The sequence below is a fragment of the Mustela lutreola genome, chromosome 5 (genome assembly GCF_030435805.1).
Source record: "Mustela lutreola isolate mMusLut2 chromosome 5, mMusLut2.pri, whole genome shotgun sequence".
NCBI lineage: Eukaryota > Metazoa > Chordata > Mammalia > Carnivora > Mustelidae > Mustela > Mustela lutreola.
The window spans coordinates 85,553,556-85,571,025 of record NC_081294.1 but is presented as its reverse complement, the minus strand read 5'-3'; the positions used below and the strand labels follow the sequence as shown (position 1 = coordinate 85,571,025).

Here is a 17,470-nt window from a genome sequence, read left to right as displayed (position 1 = left end):
ACTCCCACTGCTTGTGTTCCCTCTCTCGCTGTGTGTCTGCCAAATAAATCAATAAAATCTTAAAAAAAAAAAAAAAAAAAAAAAGCCAAACTGTTACAACTTCTTACCACTAGGAACGTTATAATCAAAAACACAGAGGATAATAAGCATTGGTGAGAATATGGAGAAATAAAAATTTTCATAAATCACTGGTGAGAATGTAAAGTGGTACAGCCACTTTGGAAAAAAACTTGACAGTTTCTCAAAGGTTCAACACAGACTTACTATATGATCCAGCAATTCTACCAATTCCACCCAAAAGAAATAAAAACATATCCACACAAACCTTGTACATAAATGTTGGTAGCAGAATTATTCATAATAGCCAAAAAGTGGAAAAACCCCAAATGTCTATCAACTGATGAACTGTTAAACAAAATGTAGAATATCCATAAGTGGAATATTTTTCCCCCTTAAAAGGGAATAAAGTACTAATTCATGCTATAACATGGATGGACCTTGAAGACATGTAGTAAAGAGAACAGACACAAAAGGCCACATACTGCAGGATATTATTTTTATGAAATATCCAGAAAAAGCAAAACCATAGAGGCAGAAAGAAGATTTATAGTTGTCAGGATCTGTGAGATGGGAGAAATAGGAAGTGACTGCTAATTGGTATGAGGTTTCTTTTTGGGGTGATGGAAGCTCTGGAATTGGACAGTGGTATGGTTGCAGTTCTTTGTGAATACGCTACAAACCACTGTATATTTTAAAAGAGTGAATCTACTGCTATACGAATTGTATTACATTAAAAAAACTGTGAAGAAAACCCATCAAATACCAAATTAAAATGATTTTTATCTTATTTTGCTGGTCAGAATTGATAGTCTCCTTAAAAGATAAGCTATTTCCCTGTTTTAGCTGATGAACCAGTAGGAAAGGAAAATAAAAAAGACAAATATTCAATAATTTAGTGACATACATACGATTTTATGATAAAAAATATTTCTGCCATACCTGTGCTTTTTTTTCACAAAGCGTATACACAGTTTCCAAATTTGGGTCATTGTGAAGTGGATGAGAATACATTCTATGCTCAAAAGCCTCCACTTTCTGGATAACTTTTTTCAGCCCTTGATCCTGAATGCCCATATCATCAATAGGATCTAATAAAGGAACACCATCAGGAAAACGTTTCTGAACTTCCTACAACAAAAAATTTAAAATTATTTTTTTCATTTTATAGACAAGATTAGTTAAGAGTAAGTAAATATTTCCTTCTGTTTTTCTATGCACAAAGAGAAACATGCACTTAAAAATGCACCTCAAGTGGAGCTCAATTTTACATGCATATGTTTTTGAAAACTCCTTCTAAATTGTTGTACTATGATTTACTGATATAGGGATGTGTAAAATTTATTAATAACTCCAGTACATAGAATTCAATAGTTCTGAATGTGGCACAACTTATGGATAAACACATAATTGTATCTTTAGGTTGTTATAACCTCTTATTGTTATAAATAATGCTGTATTTAACAACCCAACTATAAACTGTTTTTAATTTTCTCACGATTTCTTTGGCTGCTTCCTAGGGGTGCACTATGGAGTGGGAAGACCTAAATTTTTTAAAGGGTTCCAGATCCCTATTAAAAAAAAAATTTTTTTTTAAACATGATTTATAATGAGCATGTGTGTTCAGAGAAGGGATAGGTCACTGTAGAGGCTAGTATCCCCCTGAGGCTCCTTCAGGGTCTTCAATAGGCCTTAAAGGTAAAATAGGATTTAGTATGTTAGGGATGAAAAAAAAAAGGTTATCCACATAAAGTTCTGTAAAACTGTCAGGAGAATTCTTCAATTCAGATAGCCTGGCTATCTATGGACCACAGCTTATTCCTACTCTAATGAAAGCATCCTGTTTATCTATCTGTTTTCTCAAATTCTAGTACAGAGCCTTTGCAGCACAGTAAATATTAATCCAAGTATTTGTTGACTAAATAAATGACAAAATTCCTTTTCTTCACCTACTGGAAAATAAAATTCTAGAATGTCATAATTTTTCCTACTGAAAATAAAACTATTTATTTATTAGCTACACTAAAAAATGGTTAAAAGTCCTGGCATATGATTTTATACATAATATTCTTAATACAGTCTAGTTATTTTCACTCAGCAAATAATAAAGCAAAATATATTTTGTATAGGGGCGCCTGGGTGGCTCAGTGGGTTAAAGCCTCTGCCTTCGGCTCAGGTCATGATCCCAGGATCCTGGGATCGAGCCCCATGTTGGGCTCTCTGCTCCGCAGGGAGCCTGCTACCTCCACTCTCTCTCTCTGCCTGCCTCTCTGCCTACTTGTGGTTTCTATCTCTCTGTCAAATAAATAAAATCTTAAAAAAAAAAAAAAAAATATATATATATATATATATATATATAGTATAAAATAGTAGCAATGTTTTCCTCCATGAGATCTCCTTTAGTAACTTGCTTTGTTGGTATATTCAAGAAGTGGACAATCTACACAAAGATCTGCTATTATATTTTATTAAAAATGACACTTTATTAAAAGTATTAAAGTGTCATTAAAAATGACACTTTATTAAATATGTTTATAAAAAATAAAAAATTATTTAAAAAATGACACTTTATGAAAAATGCCACTGACAAGTGTTTATAGTTTTTTTTAAACAAAGCGATACATTTTAAAGCATTTAAGTTGTCTTGCTATAAATCCTACTTATATTTACATAAAATTTATATTTAAATTTGTAAAATTAACACACGTACCTGTATTGATTTTAAAACACTCTGTCTATTATCCACTGGTCGAAGGTCTTTAGGAATGTAAAGCCTAACACTGCTGATGGCAGACAGAAGGTGTACCAAAACTGGAACAACCTACCAAGAAAAAGTTAAAGAACACTACAATTAAAAATGCACATTTTCAATCTCTGCCATTTCCTAAATTTAGCTTGAATCCTTAAAATGAAGCTGCATTCACAGTTTGTGACACACGTAATAGTTGATAATAATAATCACTGTGGAAGCTTTTATCTTATTAGAAGCTATAACTGAAAATTAAAGAGTAATTCAACCTCTAAATAACAAGCAAATAAATGGTACCTAAACATAAGTTATTCCTGCAATACAGAATTCATTTTCACCTCCTCATTTACTGGCATTTTTTGAACACCTTAAAGTATAACAGCCCTACAAAGGAAGGAAAGACTCCTGGTTTACCTTTAGATGGCCAAGTAAGGTTCATGTAAGCTCTGGATGGGCCAGAATGAAGAGCAGATGAAAAAAGTATTTCAACCAGAAGAAATAGTATACTCCATTAGACATAACAAAGAATCACCTATCTTCAAACTAACTTTAATGCTTTCTCCTGACAAAAATACCCTTCCCTCACCATCAAATATGACATTTTGCTTCCTTTAAGTATGCTTCCTTTAAATGAGGGCATCTGTACACTGAGAAGTTAATACTTTCAAAGTCCAAATTCATACTTTAGTAAATACTATTTATTAAATATTAACGAATATTAAATATTAAACAAGTGTCAACAAATCTGTATCTACCAAAACTAAAATATTAGCACAGATCATACTCAATAACCAAAGAGAAAAGGTATCTGTTAAGTGTCAGTAAGTGAAAAAGATGAAGAATGAAAAAATAGAGAATGCATTTAAAGGGGATAACCACAACTTCTTATTTGAAAATGACCCAAACAGTAATACAACAAACTGTCCATTTTATTTTCTCAACTGTTAACAGCTTGCCATATGTGCTTTTTCTCTTTCCAGATAAGATTTTGGGGGGTTTTGGAGGGTGTGTTTTTTCTTTCTGCCTTCCTTGTTCCTCCTCTTAATTTAACCATTTGAAATTAATTTTCAGGTAACATGTTACTTCACCTTACCAACAAATACTTTATCATGTGTCTTCTAAGAACAAGCACATTCTCCTGCATAGTCACATATATCATAAAAATTTAACAATAATACATTATCATCTAATATATAGTTCATATTCAAATTCCCCCAAACGGCTCATTAATGTCCTTTATGGATACTACTACCACCACCACCACTTTCAGATCTAGCATTCAGCCAAGGATCATTTATTGCATTTAGCTGTCAGGTCTCCTTAATCTTTTAAAATCCAGAATATTCCCCACCTTTTTTGTTTTTATGGGTTTTACACAGTCATATAATTTCAAAGGTAAAAGTTACAAAAACAGAATAAAGAGCTCCTATATGCCTGTATTCAGATTCACCATTTATTTACATTTGCCCCATGTGCTTTATCATTCTCCCTCCACACACACACACACCACAGTCACAATACAAGTATTAAATAGGGAAATTTAATGTTGATATATTGTTTTATCTATGGTCCATATTAAAATTTCACCTATTTCCCCAATACTATCTTTTATACTACCCTCCTTCCCTCCCACCATTCCATGCTCCAAACTAGGATGATGAATTAAATTCAGTTGTCATAATTCTTTATTCTACTTTAATCTGGAACACTTCTCAGTTTTTCTGTGCTACTCAGGCTACTGATGTTTTTGAATGAGCTAGTTGTTTTGTAGAATGCTCTGAATTTGAGTTTGTCTTATAAGGAATCATCAGATTCGGGGTACGCATTTTTGGCAGAGGTGATGTTTTCTGTTCTTCTCATCCACCGATCAACATTACTGGTGATACTAACTCTTAATTCAGGTGGTTATCTCTAGCATTTTCTACTGTAAAGTTACTACTCTCCCCTTTACAGTTAATAAGAAATTCAGGGGTAGACTCATACTTTGTAAATATCCCATTCCTCACTAAATTTCCAACTCACAAGTTTCAGCACCCATGGATTATTCTTGCCTGAGTTCATTTGTGGTAGCTACCTAACAGTGACTTTTCTAACAGATTCATTCTTTCTATATTTTATCTACCTACCTACCTAAGTATGGATTTGTGGATGCTTACTTTCATTTGATTATAATCCTTTAATATAACTTTTAAAAATTCTCAAACTGTCAAATTTTTGAATGAGACATTATAAGGGCTAAACTGGCTTTACACCACCAGTTTGTGACCCATGCAAATCCTAGATCACGGTTTCAGTGGAAAGAGAACACTGAAGTGAATGTACATAATCCAAAATGGCAGAAAACCTCAAAATAATTCACTTGGCTTTAGGCAGGAAGTATACGCTTTGTGTATTTCAAGTTGAATTCATTTAGCACAAGTATTTGAGAATTTCCTTGAAAAAAAAAAATAAACACCATACAGAAAAGACTTGATTCAGAAGCAAGTCAGAAACTGTTCAATTTCTAATGTTTCCCACAATAAACATTATCCAAAAATGGTCAACTCATTCTCATTAATGGTCATTCTCATTAATGACAAGAAAGACACCACAAAAGTCCTCCAACAAAAGTCTCTTTAAGTACAAGGAAAGGAAGATCCTACAACTTAAGTTTTGTAAATAAGACGTTAAATGCTTAAAAACCAACTGAATAGTTCTCATGATAAATCTCTATACATAGACATTTAAAAACATAATACTTGCATAGCGTAATTCATGTAGTTTTCTAGCCCTACTAACCTTATAAAGTAACTCAGAATTCAGATTCATCATGATGTAAGATTGGTTTATATAAATCCAAATAATCGTGTGGGTAATTATTGCAAATTTGTTAGAATACCTTTATTGCAAATTTGTTAGAATAGACCTTTCCAATCTTTTTAAGCTCGCCATAAATCAATTTCCCCTTTTAAGATAAGCAAATAATAAGGTAGGAAGATATATGAGAAGTCGGGAACTTTAAGTGAATACAGTCTAAACGAGTTTCAGGCAATGCCATTTCTTCAAATCAAGACTGTTAACTAAAATGTGATTTTTAAACCTTTCATCCAGGAAAGGTATTTTTATCTTATTTTTTGAACCAATGAACAAATGAAAGGTATTTTTTGAACCAACTACATTTTAATCAAGTCCAGGCAAAGTTATTTAAACTGATGTGTTTTATTAAATTTTCGATTTTTAAAAACTAAATGTGTGTCTTGATCTAATTTTCTTTCCAGGACTCTGGAAATTAACCAAAAGCTTGCAGCAATCTAAAAAGCATTTAAAAAGCTATATTTGGTATCACACACACTCCCAAGTTAAAGGAAAGAAAATGTGGAAATCCCATTTCCTACTCATATCTCATGTAAAGAAAGTCTGGTTCAAACCTACCCAGGCTACATAGTAACTACAGTTGAGAGATGAAATTTCCTTATAAATTATCTGTGGAATGACTTCCCTGTGTCCAGAATTCCTATTCAAGATATTAATTTATAAAAGCAAACAATATATATGTATTCCATCTCTTATGTTACAGTCCTTCTCTTTTTTGTACCTTTATCATTTAACAACATATAACAGAACCTACTTCTTTTTAAAAAGGGACATTTTGAGGTGCTTAGGTGGCTCAGTTTGTTGGGGTGTCTGACTCTTGGTTTTGGTTTGGGTCATGATCTCAGGGTCCTGAAAGCAGACTCCAAGCTCAGCAGGGAGTCTGGACTGATTTTTCTCCCTCACTCTGCCCTTCCCCTCACTCATTCTCTCTCTCTCTTTCTCTCAAATAATGAATCTTTAAATGAATCTTTAAAAAACAAAAACAAAAAAGGAATGTTTCATGCTCTGTATATGTTGCTTCCATTGCCACAAATGCAATTCTTATCTGAAAATATTTCTACAAATCAGGTGAATTTCTTAATACTTCTTTTATAAAACCTTTACTGATCTCCCTCCTCAAACACACTCTACCCCAGTCAGAGGATGCATTTCTGATGTTCACCAAGTGGAACACAAAATATTCCCCCATTAAGCTGTAAACCCCTTGAAACCAGAGACAGTATGATATATATACTTCATGCTAACACACCTCCCCTTAATTTCCTGAAATAAACTGAATAAAAAATGTTAAAAGTGAATTATACCACAATCAAAAAAATGCTATAGACACAGTTTGTCTAGGATCCAATGACGTCTAATCTGCACAGGCTATTAAACTGAGACAAATCATGATTGTGAAGTACTATAAAGTTTCTTAGTATCTTTAAGTAAAATGGGAACAGCTGCTAGGCTTAAAATCTGAGCCTAAAAGCAAGACAGACAACAAACACGTTTTCCTTAAAATGCTAACTCTAATGAATTAGTCATTAGATCATTTTCTTGGAAGAATCTAAGCATTCACTGGAAAAGAACACCACGATTTATCATGTCTGCCATGAGAGAAAAAGAATGCTGACATGTATGCCACGTATTTGCCATTCCAAGTTGTAATAACTTTGAGTACAATGACTATCTGCTAAATTGTGGGAGTTTTACTCTTATTTACAGTTAAGCAGTCAATTGTAAAATAAACATTATGGAAAAAAATCATACAAGTTTCAATGGTGCTGGAATTCTATGGAACAAATTTTGAGACCGAGGACTAGAAACTAAGGGATAGCTGGGATTCAGAAGTATAAAATTATACTCTAAATTATTATTTTAAAACATTTAATAATGAACAGTCTCCTTAAATACTGCCAATTCTGGATTCCATTATCATCTGAACTAATCCAAAGCAGCAGCCCTCTGACTCTGCAGTGGCAGATTTTTAATTTTGATAAATCAAAGCTTATTATGACATATATGATTACAATGACATTTCCTTAAAAATCTAGGAATACACCACATACTTAAAGCAATGTTTTAGAATAACAAAATTCCAGTATATCAGCCTTCAAATACTTATGTGCCATCTCAAGAGAGAAAGCAGCAGAAAACTAAAACAATGTTTTAGAATAACAAGATTCCAGTATATCAGCCTTCAAATACTTATGTGCCATCTCAAGGGAGAAAGCAGCAGAAAACTTATTTGAAGAAATAATAGCTGAAAATGTCCCTAACCTGGGAGAGAAAAAGAGACATGAGGGTTTAGGAAGCACAGAAAACCACAAACAAGATGACCTCAAGGAGGTGCACATCAAGACAGACAATCAGCAAAACATTACTATAATTAAAGATAAATGAGAGAATTTTAAAAGCAGGAAGAGAAAAGCAACTAGTAACATACAAGAGAAACCCCATAAGGCTATCAGATAATTTTTCAGGAGAAACTTTGTAGGCTAAAAGAAAGTGGCATGATATACTCAAAGTGCTGAAAGGAAAAAAACCCCAAAACCTAGAATATTATTCCCAGGAAGACCATGATTCAGAATTGAAGGCAAGAGAAAGAGTTTCTCCAACAAACAACCCCTCACAACCCTAAGTCAAGACCTAAGCTGAGACCAAGAGTCAAACAACTTGGGCCAATCAGGCAGCCCAACAATTATAAATTTTTTATGCATCCAACACAAGAGCAGTTACGTATATAAAGCAAGTACTAAGTGACACAACTGGAGAAAGTGACAGTAATACAATAATAGTAGGGAATTTTAATATTTACATCAATAGATCATCTAGAGAGAAAATCAATCAGGAAACAGTTGCTTTGAAAACACAGACTAGACAGACATATACAAAATGTTCCATTCAAAAACAGCAGAATAGAACATAATTTTCAAGTACACATGGAATATTTTCCAGGACAGATCATGTTAGGCCACAAAACAAGTCTCAATAAATTTAAGAAGGCAGAAATCATACCAAGCATCTTTTCCAACCACAATGGTATTAAACTAAAATTCAATTAACAAAGAAAAACTGAAAAAAAAAAAAAAAAAACATAAAGACATAAAGACAAGGAGACCAAACAACATGTTACAGAACAATTACTGAGTCAACAAAGACATCAAAGAGAAAATTTTAAAAATACCTTGAGACAAATCAATACGGAAACACAACAACTCAAAATCTTTGAGATGCATCTAAAGCAGTTTATAAGTTTATAGTATGATATAGACCTATCTCCAGAAACAAGAAAAATATCAAATAATCTACCTTATGCCTAAATGAACTAGAAAGAAAGTAAACAGTTATATAGGAAAAAAGTTAGGAGGGGAAAAAAAAGCTCAGCGTGGAAATAAGTGAAATAGAGTCTTTAAAAAACAATAGAGAAGAGCAATAAAACTAAGTGATGGTTCTTTGAAAAGATAAACAAAACTGATAAACTTTTAGCCAGACTCATCAAGAACAAAGAGAGATAATTCAAAAAAAAAGTCAGAAATAAGACAGAAGTTACAACCAACACCAAAAACTAATGATAATAGAGTAGTCCAAAAACTATATGGCAACAATTGGACCATTTTTTAAAAGATATTTTTTATTTATTTGAGAGAAAGAGAGAGAGGTCACAAGTAGGCAGAGAGGCAGGAGAGGAGGAAGCAGACTCCCTGCTGAGCAGAGAGCCCGATGCGGGGCTTGATCCCAGTACCCTGGGATCACGACCCGAGCCGAAGGCAGAGGCTTTAACCCACTGAGTCACCCAGGTGACCCCAATTGGACCATTTATAATAAACAGATAAACTAGAAACATACAATCTTCCAAGAGTGAATTGAGAAGAAACAAAAAATGTGAACAGACCAACTACTAGTACTGAAATTGAACTGATAATCAAAAAATTACAAACAGGGCGCCTGGGTGGCTCAGTGGGTTAAGCCGCTGCCTTCGGCTCAGGTCATGATCTCAGGGTCATGGGATCGAGTCCCGCATCGGGCTCTCTGCTCGGCGGGGAGCCTGCTTCCTCCTCTCTCTCTCTGCCTGCCTCTCTGCCTACTTGTGATTTCTCTCTGTCAGATAAATAAATAAAATCTTTAAAAAAAAAATAAAAAAAAAAAAAAAAAAAAAAAAAAAAAAAAAAAATTACAAACAAATGAAAGTCTAAGACTAAATGGTTTCACAGGCACATTATACCAAATACTTATTTCCTTATTTTTATTTTTCTAAGATTTTATTTATTTATTTGACAGAGAGAGAGGGAGAGATGGAGAAAGCACAAGCAGGGGGAGCAGCAGGCAGAGGTAGAAGGAGAAGCAGGCTCCCCTATGAGCGAGGAGCCTGACATGGGGCTTGATCCCAGGACCCTGGAATCATGACTTGAGACGAAAGCAGACACTTAACTAACTGAGCCACCTAGGTACCCCATTATACCAAATATTTAAATGAGAGTTAGTATCTATTCTTTGTCAAATTATTATTTAGAAATTGAAGAGGAAGGAATGCTTCCAAATTCATTCTATGAGTCCAGCATAATCCTAATTCTTAAACACACGAAGACACTACAAAAAAAGAAAATTACAAGCTTGTGTCTGTGATGAACACGGATGCGGAAACCCACAACAACGTATTAGCAACTGACTTCAACAGTACATTAAAAGTTATCATTCACCGGGGCACCTGGGTGGCTCAGTGGGTTAAAGCCTCTGCCTTTGGCTCAGGTCATGATCTCAGGGTCCTGGGATCGAGCCCACATCGGGCTCTCTGCTCAGCAGGGAGCCTGCTTCCTCCTCTCTCTCTGCCTACTTGTGATCTCTGTCTGTCAAATAAATAAATAAAATTAAAAAAAAAAAAGTTATCATTCACCATGATCAAGTGGGATCTGTTCCAGGGATATAAGGATGGTTCAAAAATCCATAAATCAACCAACATGGTATACCACATTTACAAAAGGATAAAAGTCATACCATTTACACAGGTGAAAAAAACATGTAGCAAAATACAACATCTGTTCCTGATAATAACCCAACAAAACTGGTATATACCTCAAAGTGATATAATACACATAACAAAACCAGCTAATACTATTCTCAATGGTAAAAAGCTGAAAACTTTTCCTCTAAGATTAGGAAGAAGGAAAACATAACTACTGTTGCCACTTTTATTCCACATAGTATTGGAAATCGTAGTCATAGCAATCAGACATAAAAATGAAATAACAGGCATCCAAATTGGAAAGAAAGAAGTAAAACTGTCACCATTTGCAAATGACACAGTATTATATATAGAAAGCCATACTCAACAAAAATTGTTAGAATAAACAAATTTAGTGAAGTTGCAACAGGATCAATATTATCTATTGTGCTTCTCCACACAGATAAACTATAAAAGACACATTAAGAAAACAATCCCTTGCAATTGCACCAAGAAGAATAAAACATCTAGGAATAAAGTTAATCAAAAAAGTGAAAAGTGCATGTACTCTGAAGACTATAACACAGCAATCAAAGAGAGAGAAGATGACACAAATAAAGGATAGATATACCATACTCAAGGGCTAAAAGAATACTGTTAAAAATGTCTATACCACTCAGGGCGTCTGAGTGGGTCAGTTCGGTTAAATGTCTGCCTTCAGCTCAGGCCATGATCCTGGAATCCTGAGATGGAGTTCTGTGCTCAGAGCAGGGTCTGAGCACAGACCCTTCTTTCTCTCCTACTGCCCCTCCCCCTGCCTGTGCTCTCTCTCAAATAAATAAAATCTTAAAAAAAAAAAAAAAAAAAAGGAAAACCACTCCTAACAATCTGCAGATTTAATGCAATCCTTATCAAAATTCAAATAGTATTTTTTGAAGAACAAAAACACATAATCTTAAAACACACACAATCTTAAACACAAAGATCTTGATGCAGAATCATCAAGTCAAACAGCCAAAGCAATCTTGAGAAAGAAGAAAAAAGCTGGAGCTCAACACAATTTCAGATTTCAAACTACACTACAAAGTTGTATAATCAAAGCAGTATGGTACTGGCACAAAAAAACCCCAGATCAATGGAACAGAACAGAGTTCAGAAATAAACCCATCATTAAATGGTCAATAAATCTAAAAAAAAAAAATGAGGTAATCAGAATGTATAATGTGGAAAAGAGAGTTTAAGTGACAAACAGTGCCGAGAAAACTGGACAGTCACATGCAAAAGAATTAAACTGGACTACTTTCCTATACCGTATAAAAAAATGAATTAAAGACCTAAATACAAGACCTGAAACCATAAAACTCCTAGAAGAAGGAGCATTTGGGTGGCTCAGTTAGTTAAGCATCTGACTCTTGGTTTTAGCTCAGCTTGAGATGGAGCCCCATGTCAGGTTCTGTGCTAGTTGTAGAGCCTGCTTCAGAGTCTCTCTTTCTGTCCCTCCCCCGCCCCCACTCACATTCTCTCTGTAAAAAAACAAAACAACAATTTAAAAACCTTCTAAAAGAAAACATAGGTACTGTTGCATCAGCAATACTTTTTTTTTTTGGATCAGGCTCCTCAGGCAAGGACAACAAAAACAAAAATAAACAAAAGGTTCTACATTAAACTACAAAACTTTCACAGGACAAAGGAAACCATCCACAAAATGAAAAGGCAATCTACTTGATGGGAGAAGATATTTACAAATGATATCTCTAATTAGAAGTTAATAATAATAGTAAAAAAAGAACTCATAAAACTAAATACATATATAAAATCTAACTAAAAAATAGGCAGAGGACCTGAAAAGACAGGCTTCCAAAGAAGATATTCAGAGAGCTGACACACACATGAAAAGATGCTAACCATCAGGGAAATGCAAATCAAAACCACAATGAAATATCGCCATCCACCTATAAGAATGGCTAGTATCACAAAATTAAGAAGTAGGTGTTGGTAAGGATGTGGAGAAAAGGGAACCCTCATGCACTGTTGGTGAGAATATAAATGCATACAGTCACAGTAGAAAACAATGTGGCAGCTCCTCAAAAATTAGCAACAAAAGTACCATATGATCCAATAATTCCACTTCTGGGTATCAACCCTAAAAAAACAAATACACTAAATTGAAAAGATACATGCACCTCTTTGTTTATCGCAGCATTATATATATAACAGCCAAGATAAAAAGCAATCTATTGGGACGCCTGGGTGGCTCAGTTGGTTAAGCAGCTGCCTTCGGCTCAGGTCATGATCCCAGCGTCCTGGGATCGAGTCCCACATCGGGCTCCTTGCTCCGCAGGGAGCCTGCTTCTCCCTCTGCCTCTGCCTTCCACTCTGTCTGCCTGTGCTCGCTCTCACTCTCTCTCTCTCTGACAAATAAATAAATAAAATCTTTAAAAAAAAAAAAAAAAAAAAAGCAATCTATTGTCCATTAACAGATGAATGGATAAAGAAAATGTGTTACACATACACACATAGAGTAATATTACTCAGGCATAAAAAAGAATGAAATCTTGTCATGTGTAACAACATGGATGAATGGGCAACACCTGGTTATTATGTTAAGTGAAATAAATCAAAGATAAATACTTCATGATTTCACTTATATGTAAAATCTAAAAAAACGAAAGGAACAAACAAACAAAACCAAACACACACTCATAAATACAGAGAACAATTGGTGGTTGCCTGAAGCTAGGTGGGTGAGGTGACAGATGAAACATGTGAAGGGGATTAAGAAGGGGATAACTTCTATTTATCAAATAAGTCACAGGGATGACAAGTACAGCATAGGAAATACAGCCAATAATACTGTAATAACTTTGTATGATGGCAGATGGTCACTACATTTACTGTGGTGAGCATTTCTAATATATAAAAATGCTGAGTCACTATATTGCAACCCTCAGATTAATATATTATGTCAACCATACTTCAACAAAAATTCTGTTAAAAGCACATGTAAATTAAATGGTTTCAACTAAGGAAACGTATGCAGGATTTTTAATTATCAAATTCTTGCTTCAGGGGTGCCTGGGTGGCTCAGTCTGTTAGGGGGCTGCCTTTGGCTTGGGTCATGATCCCGGGGTCCTGGGATGGAGCCCTGCATTGGGCTCCCTGCTCAGCGGGGAGTCTGCTTCTCCCTCTGCCTACTGCTCTGCCTACTTATACTCTCTGTCTGTCAAACAAATAAATAAATCTTAAAAAAAAAAAAATTCCTGCTTCAGTATTTCATAGGAATACAGTAAATAGGATGAAGTAAAACTGTAACGTTATTTCATCACAAAAATGATAAAACATCATTACAGTTCAAGTAAAATCCAACTTCATGTGAAAATTTATATTATTATATTCTCTTTATCTTTTACTTCATCATTATTTACCTGACCAAAACTTGATAATAGAAAGAGATTATTATTATTATTTTTAAAGATTTTATTTATTTACTTGACAGAGAGTGAGAGAATAAAAGTAGGCAAAGCAGCAGGAAGAAGGAGAGGGCAAAGCAGGCTCTTCACTGAGCAGGGAGCTGGATGCGGGGCTCGATCCCAGGACCCTGGGATCATGACCTGAGCGGAAAGTGGAAGGGAGGCACTTAACCAACTGAGCCACCCAGGTGCCCCTAGAAACAGAGTTTAAATTTCATAAACCAAACTTCTGATATTTTAGATGGCTTAAACATACCCTTAAAAGCCTTGAAATCTTCCCATTTAGAAATCAAGACAGTATGTTCATTATAATCATATTCATGAAATCTAGTGACTATAAATAATTCAAAAAATATTTGAAATCTGAAGATGGAAAATAAAATGCAAACCTGCATCTCTCCTTTCTCATCAGGTTTAGCTGGTTTTGCAGCCTCAGTAGCTGAATTTTTCAAACTTTCTTTGCTACAGCGGAGAAGTACTTCAACTACATATAAAGGATCCAGTTCACCGGAATTAGGCTAGAAAAAAAAACAAGATAAAAGAAGCTCATTACTTCTTAAATCCTGGCCCACAAATTTTAAGTTCCAAAGGTACAGGGACTATGTTCTCAGTATTTAGCATTATGAATGGCACATATAGCACAGGAAAAAAGTTTATTTCATGCAACGAGGGCTGTCCTTCACCCTTCAACACGTTCCACTAGATGAAAAAAACAGAAATTACTTGACACTTATGAATTCAAATGAGATTGAGTGTGTGTATGTTCCGGGTGGTATGGCTATAGACTTGATACTTATGTATTTAAATAGAATCAGCGGCCCTCCCTCTCTGCCCATTTCCCTGCTCACACTTTGTCTCTAAAATAAATCTTAAAAAAAAAAAAAGTACGAACCGTTAATTGACATAAAATGCCATTTTAAGTTTCCAATGATTAGTTTATAATTTTATTTAATGTTATAGAATTAGACAAAGAAACTATAAGAAATGAAGAGTTTCAGAAAATCCATGTCTTCAAATTATCCTAATTAAACAACATGTAAATCATACTAAAGTAGATTACTTTATTGCTTAGTACACTGGCACCTCATTAATGTGATTTTATATCATTTTATTAAAAGACTTTTGTCTTTTATATTCTCTAATAAAAATATGGTTCTCAAGATCCAAGGCTTAATTAATCATATCTGTAATTTATGATAATTTGCTTGACAGCAGTATCCTTCAAAGAGCATTAAGATATTCTCTTGGTCTTTTTTGAATGGTCCCTTTTGCATAAAACAGATAAAAAGAAAAGTTATTTTGGTTGAGGAGTAAACATGTCAAAGAACTAAGTGCTTGGTATCCTCTAGGCATAGTTATTCTTAAAAACTGAAAAATTTTCAAGAAATGACAATAAACCCATAGCTACGATTGATTTCCACAATAAACTTGTTAACTGATTTCCCAATTAACAAATACATTTCCAAATTCAAACCAAAAATACAATCATAATTATTTTAAATTACTGAATTCAAATTTCTGAAAGCATAAGCTCCATTCTTCAAACCCAGTATTTTCCTCCATGTACTATTATTTTTCCAAATTTTTTTTTTAAGATTTTATTTATTTATTTGATAGAGATCACAAGTAGGCAGAGAGGCAGGCAGAGAGAGAGAGAGGAGGAAGCAGGCGAGGAAGCAGGCTCCCTGCAGAGCAGAGAGCCTGATGTGGGGCTCAATTCCAGGACCCTGGGATCATGACCTGAGCCGAAGACAGAGGCTTTAACCCACTGAGCCACCCAGGCGCCCCTTTTTTTCTTATTTTTAAAGATGTTTCATCAAAACAGTCTTCATTTTGGAATAGAAACAAACCAAAGCTAAATAGTATTTACTTTTTTAAAAAAATATTTTATTTATTTATTTGACAGAAAGAGAGAGAGAGCAAGAGAGTGCAAGCAGGGGGAGCAGAGGGAGAGAGAGAGAAGCAGACTCCCCACTGAACAGGAGGCAGATGCTTCACTGACTAAGCCATCCAGGCACCCCCTGATTAGTATTTTCAATTAAGTTTGTAGCTGCAAAAATTATATATTTATGTAAAGCTTACTCAAGATAAAATGATTTTATGAAACAATGAGCTAGGAAGTTATAACCCAACTGTTAAATTCTTTCAGAGGACAAAAGACTGTAAGGAGAATCAATGACTGTTATCTTTGCCTCCAGAAGGGAAAAAACCCTCTGGGTAAGACCCATTCCAAATTTGATGAATGAATGAACTCCAAAGGGTTAGGGGACAAGTGAGTATTCAAACAAAAATAATCTAAGATTTATGAACAATCTGTACTGTATCTAGATAATCTAAAACTGTCTTTTGTGTTTAGTTCCAATCCTATGGATTTTATTTTTAAACTTAATATTCTTCCTCTGTAAGCAAAACAATCAGAGAAGTGACCACTGGAACTCAAGTATATCTACGTCATCTTTCTTTGTAAAGTTACCAAAATCGTTCACATTACAGAGATATCCTTAAGTGTACTATGGGAACACCCTTCAAAGACTTTTTTATTGAGGCATTAAATGGAAATCTTCTGTTAAAAGTATTTCTTAAAGATTATAAAATAATTCGGGGCACCCAGGTGGCTCAGTTGATTAAGTATCTGACTCTTGATTTTGGCTCAGATCATGGTATCAGAGTTGGGCTCTGTGCTGAGCATGAGGTCTGCTTGAGACTTTCTCTCCCTCTCCTTCTGTCCCTCCCCACTACTTGTGTGCTTCTTCTCTCTCCTTCTCTCTCTGAAAATAAAGATGATAAAGTCGTACTCACTGAACTATTTCTAAGCTCTATACTGTGGTAAAGGTGGATCAACAATGTCATCCTTTACATAAGAGAATAGTTACTAAATGTTCTAGTTGGCTTAATGATGATTTAGCATACATTCTTTTAATTTTTACACCTACGTCCTTATTTTTAACTTCTTTTTTTTTTTTTTTAAAGATTTTATTTATTTATTTTACAGAGAGAGATCACAAGTAGGCAGAGAGGCAGGCAGAGAGAGAGAGGAGGAAGCAGGCTCCTGCTGAGCAGAGAGCCCGATGCGGGACTCGATCCCAGGACCCTGAGATCATGACCTGAGCCGAAGGCAGCGGCTTAACCCACTGAGCCACCCAGGCGCCCTATTTTTAACTTCTTAATCATATAATTGAACTTTCTTTTTCCTAACTTTTCATTACTTTTAAAATGTGGCTAATTTCACACTCTAAATGGAAATTATCAGATTAAAATATACTTTTGATGAAAATTTCAAGTTTGTAGAAGGTAAAGAAATTTAAAATAAATTTTGACAATGTTGACAATTACATTTTTATTTATTTAAAATGCTTCTAATATCTTCTTCCTTACTGTGTATTTTTCCTCTCTCTACCAAAACCTATTAACCACAAA

General features: G+C 34.5%; 1 protein-coding gene across 1 annotated transcript in view; it reads right to left on the bottom strand.

Moving 5' to 3' along the window:
* The window catches only part of MTREX (Mtr4 exosome RNA helicase), a 98,959-nt gene that overhangs the window by 24,033 nt on the left and 57,456 nt on the right, over positions 1-17,470 (bottom strand). Inside the window, exons 19-21 of the mRNA XM_059174998.1 lie at positions 14,443-14,571; positions 2,768-2,878; positions 1,000-1,188 (exon numbers count right to left, since the gene is read on the bottom strand). Of these exons, the coding sequence (XP_059030981.1) occupies positions 1,000-1,188; positions 2,768-2,878; positions 14,443-14,571 (429 nt within the window). The remainder of the gene's footprint in view (positions 1-999; positions 1,189-2,767; positions 2,879-14,442; positions 14,572-17,470) is intronic.